This window comes from Austrofundulus limnaeus, unplaced genomic scaffold, assembly GCF_001266775.1.
Source record: "Austrofundulus limnaeus strain Quisiro unplaced genomic scaffold, Austrofundulus_limnaeus-1.0 Scaffold426, whole genome shotgun sequence".
Lineage (NCBI taxonomy): Eukaryota > Metazoa > Chordata > Actinopteri > Cyprinodontiformes > Rivulidae > Austrofundulus > Austrofundulus limnaeus.
This window is the reverse complement of record NW_013952828.1, coordinates 131,808-135,464: the sequence shown is the minus strand read 5'-3', so window position 1 is coordinate 135,464 and position 3,657 is coordinate 131,808. Positions and strand designations below refer to the sequence as shown.

At 39.3% G+C, this 3,657-nt stretch overlaps 1 protein-coding gene across 1 annotated transcript in view; it reads left to right on the top strand.

Annotated features, from left to right (window-relative positions):
- The first annotated feature begins 1,585 nt into the window (after window positions 1–1,585).
- The window catches only part of LOC106529180 (placenta-specific gene 8 protein-like), a 5,059-nt gene continuing 2,987 nt past the window's right edge, over window positions 1,586–3,657 (top strand). The window contains exons 1-2 of the mRNA XM_014024532.1: window positions 1,586–1,604; window positions 1,688–1,825. Of these exons, the coding sequence (XP_013879986.1) occupies window positions 1,586–1,604; window positions 1,688–1,825 (157 nt within the window). The remainder of the gene's footprint in view (window positions 1,605–1,687; window positions 1,826–3,657) is intronic.

Below are 3,657 nucleotides of genomic sequence, written 5' to 3'. Positions count from 1 at the left end.
GACCAGGAGCCACGGGACAAGGACCCCTCAGTCAGCCTGCACCTCACTGTTAAAGTTATTCTATGCATAAGTTATGAACCATCATTATCTGGTCTGTTGTAGAATCTTTTTAAATGACTTCAGTTTGGAGGAATAGAGTTTAACTCAATACAACAGCTATATACTGTTCATRAGGTCCACTTCAAAAGAGCTTAAATGTTGTTTTAAGTCAGTTGTTTAGTGAATAAATGAGAGATGTAAGTTTATTAGCTGCAAGATAACCTCAAACCAGCAACAACAGGAACACCTCCCTCTGTGAGGTTTTGTGGGTTTTTTTTTTTTTTTTTGGTCACGATATACACCAATCCTCTGACACTTTTCTATGGTAAGGTTTCCTGAAGGTTTTCTTCACTGAAGTATGCTAAAAATACAAAAGTATTTGTTCAAATCGAAGGAAAATTAAGTCGGTTTTATTAAATGTAAGCAAACGAGTTTTCTAATCTCGTTTGGTTCCAATCTCATCATGTAAAGCAGAAATATAAAGAAATATTTAAGACCAAATTTACACCAGTAACCTTGTTTATGCTACCATAAAATTGTGACGCACAACCTATGCTCTTTTTTTTTGCACAAATTTAAAGCATTTCAGTGGAACAGCAAGTTTAAAATACATGCTTGAAAAGATTTTAGGTCAGCAATAAGTTCTGGTTAAGAGATTTTTTTAATAAACATTAAATAAAACTGGTGTTGGATAAACTATAAAAAATACCACCAAGTTGCCATTGATTTATAAACGTGATATGGTTAAATCTGACCCACGTTTGGTCGATATTTAAACCAGACTGAATGACACAAACATAATGCTTTCATTCTTTATAAAAAGGAGAAGTGGTTCACAGACTGACGGTCAGAGGTTAATGAAAATGTGATTTATGCACTAAACATCTGCAGCTCTAAGAGTTGTTAGTTCAGTTTATGATGCACAGTGTGATGAGTGTTATGGTGGCCCTCAAAGGTCCAGATGTAAATAACTTTGATGTTTCATGTTCCTTGTCTTGTTGCTACGTCTGAGCACCGCTGACAAACAATACTTAGCTCTGTGTTGTTAGGATCAATTGTCTTGTGTTTTGTSTCCCTCTAGTGTTCTGTATGGGCATTACCATCTTTCCACAAATAAAAGTAAGAGTTTTACTGAGTTRTGTTGTTATCGTTCATGTTGAGCAGGTAACATTTGGAAAAATGTTGTCGAACCCTGTTCTCATGACAGCCAAAGCTCACACCAGATACAAATGAAATTGCCAAAAAATGCTAAAGGCTACATAGAGTAGGAAGCACAGATTAGAAAAGAATGAAAGAAAACAAAAAAGACATATATCGCATCTGATATCGTCATTGCAACAATTACAAATATTATCATGTTCGCAAGGTTTTCTGATATTGTGCGGCCCTAGTTTGTGGTCAGTGCTGGCTTTAAAGCAAACATTAACACTTTACATCTTTGAAGCTCTCACAGGTCACAGAAAGTGAAGTGGTGGGCCACATTTGGCCTGTGGGCCATGAGTTTGACACGTTCCAAAAAAGCGTGTTTGAAACATGTTCTGATGGCATGCCTTTAAAGGAAGGATGTCGGTGACAAAAAATTAAACCTGCACCTCTAACTCTGCAGCTCTGTAAAATAACAGTGTTCTTTTTCTTTCTTTTTCCACAGCTTTCGTGTTTACCCTCGATTCTGCAGCCATGGCGGTCCAATATCAACCAGCTCAGGTGGTGACGGTCACCTCCACCAGCCAGGGTGTTGGGACCTGGAGCACCGGCCTCTGTGACTGCTGCTCAGATATGGGCACATGTAAGTCAGCCCGACTTTAACGAGTTAAACTTTGAGGCTGCAGCTCCAMCAACTGCACCTCTGAAAACATRTAATGTTAGGAACCAAAGTACAAATACTACAACTTTAAATAAATACAGTTTATGTATAAGTAATGGTCGCCAACAACCACAAGCTTCAAAGTGTTTAAAAAACCTGCATTTGTTTGTGAAAAATGTGACAAAACTACAAGAAAAGGGTCTTACTCACGTTCATACAAACAAGGCTTTCACGGAAACTACGACAAGGCAACAAGATAAAAGATACCCACTTATGTCATGAAAACTTGGTTTTTTATTGACATAAAATCATTTAAAATGATCTGTAAATATCCAGGAACACGCTGAGTTGAAAGATGAAACCATATAAACGTCCACGTAGCGACGGGCATCTTTATCCTAAAGCAAAACTTGCTTTATAGACAGGAATACATTAACACATTTGTAATCCTTTTCCTGAAATCTAGTCAAATGTATTTTACCATAAAAAACAGTCCCATAAGATTTACACACACAAATATTTTCATTCAATAACAATCCTCTGGATGAACATCAGAATACATTTACAGCTTTCCTGACAGTTAGGCGCTCTAAAGTGAAATAATTTGTTTATTTTTTAACCTGAAAATAAGTGGATGAGATAAACAGGGTCTACAGTCAGTATTCACTTCCATGAGTATTTTATGCTTTTATTGCAAGTCTCTTTTGTGCGCTTCATGCCAATGGTGTGTGAAGACATGCTGAAAGCAAAACCAACTAGATAACAGGTGCAGATTTTCAAATTCTTAATATCTTGTGACGATCAGAACATGAATAAGCAGCGTGATGGAGTGTAGACAGTGTGGAGGTGTTAAATAATTTTAAACAGTTGAAAACTTTGCTCAGAGGGTTTGGTCCACATCTACGTGATAGCATCATGATGTTGCTGCAGATTTGTCAGCTGCACAGGATAAAACAAAGTCTCCTGTTCCTCCATCCCTAAGGTTCTCGATTGGACTGAGTTCTGGTGACCGTGGAGTCCAGTGAACAGAGTCTTATCAAACCAGGCTGTGTTTTTCCCAGTCTTTTAGGCTGTGTCTCATTTCAGGGTCTACGTCCTCTTTGATGTCCATTTGTAGGCCAATTGGCTGTCCCATTTCATGAGCTCCTTCTCATGTAGGCTATAAATGTGGGTTCTTCATATTTTGAATTTGCCGTTATGGTCCTTTTCCAGCCTGGTTTCTGAAACCTGGAGACCAATTTGAACTAAAACTAGCAAGCTACCATTAGCTTACCACCCTCTGTTGTCTTGCTTGATGAGAAGTACCATGAGCTCGGTGTTGCCCATTGTTTTGTTGCAATTAAAATGTTACCACATGCTTTAAATATAATGATCCYCACCAACATAGACTCGTAGGCCAATTATAGGTTGGATCATCCTGTTCTAGAACCCTGGTTACCAGGCTCCCAGTGGCACAGCCTTGAGGCTGTGCTTATCTTAACCTCCCCAGGATGAAATGTCAACTAAGAGCCCCGGTAACCATCACTGTGGCAGATGTCCAAGAAAGAGTCTCGGGTATGAAAAACTGGACAGCACCAGGGCCTGACATGATCCATGCCTACTGGCTAAAGAAATTCACTTCCCTCCATGAGAGACTGGCAGCTCAACTGAACCAGCTGCTACAAAATGGGACTCACCCTGAATGGTTAACTGAAGGGCGCACGATCCTCATCCAGAAGGATCCCTCAAAGGGATCAGTCCCATCCAACTATCGGCCGATAACCTGTCTCTCTACAACATGGAAGCTCATGTCAGGCATCATAGCGGCTAAGATA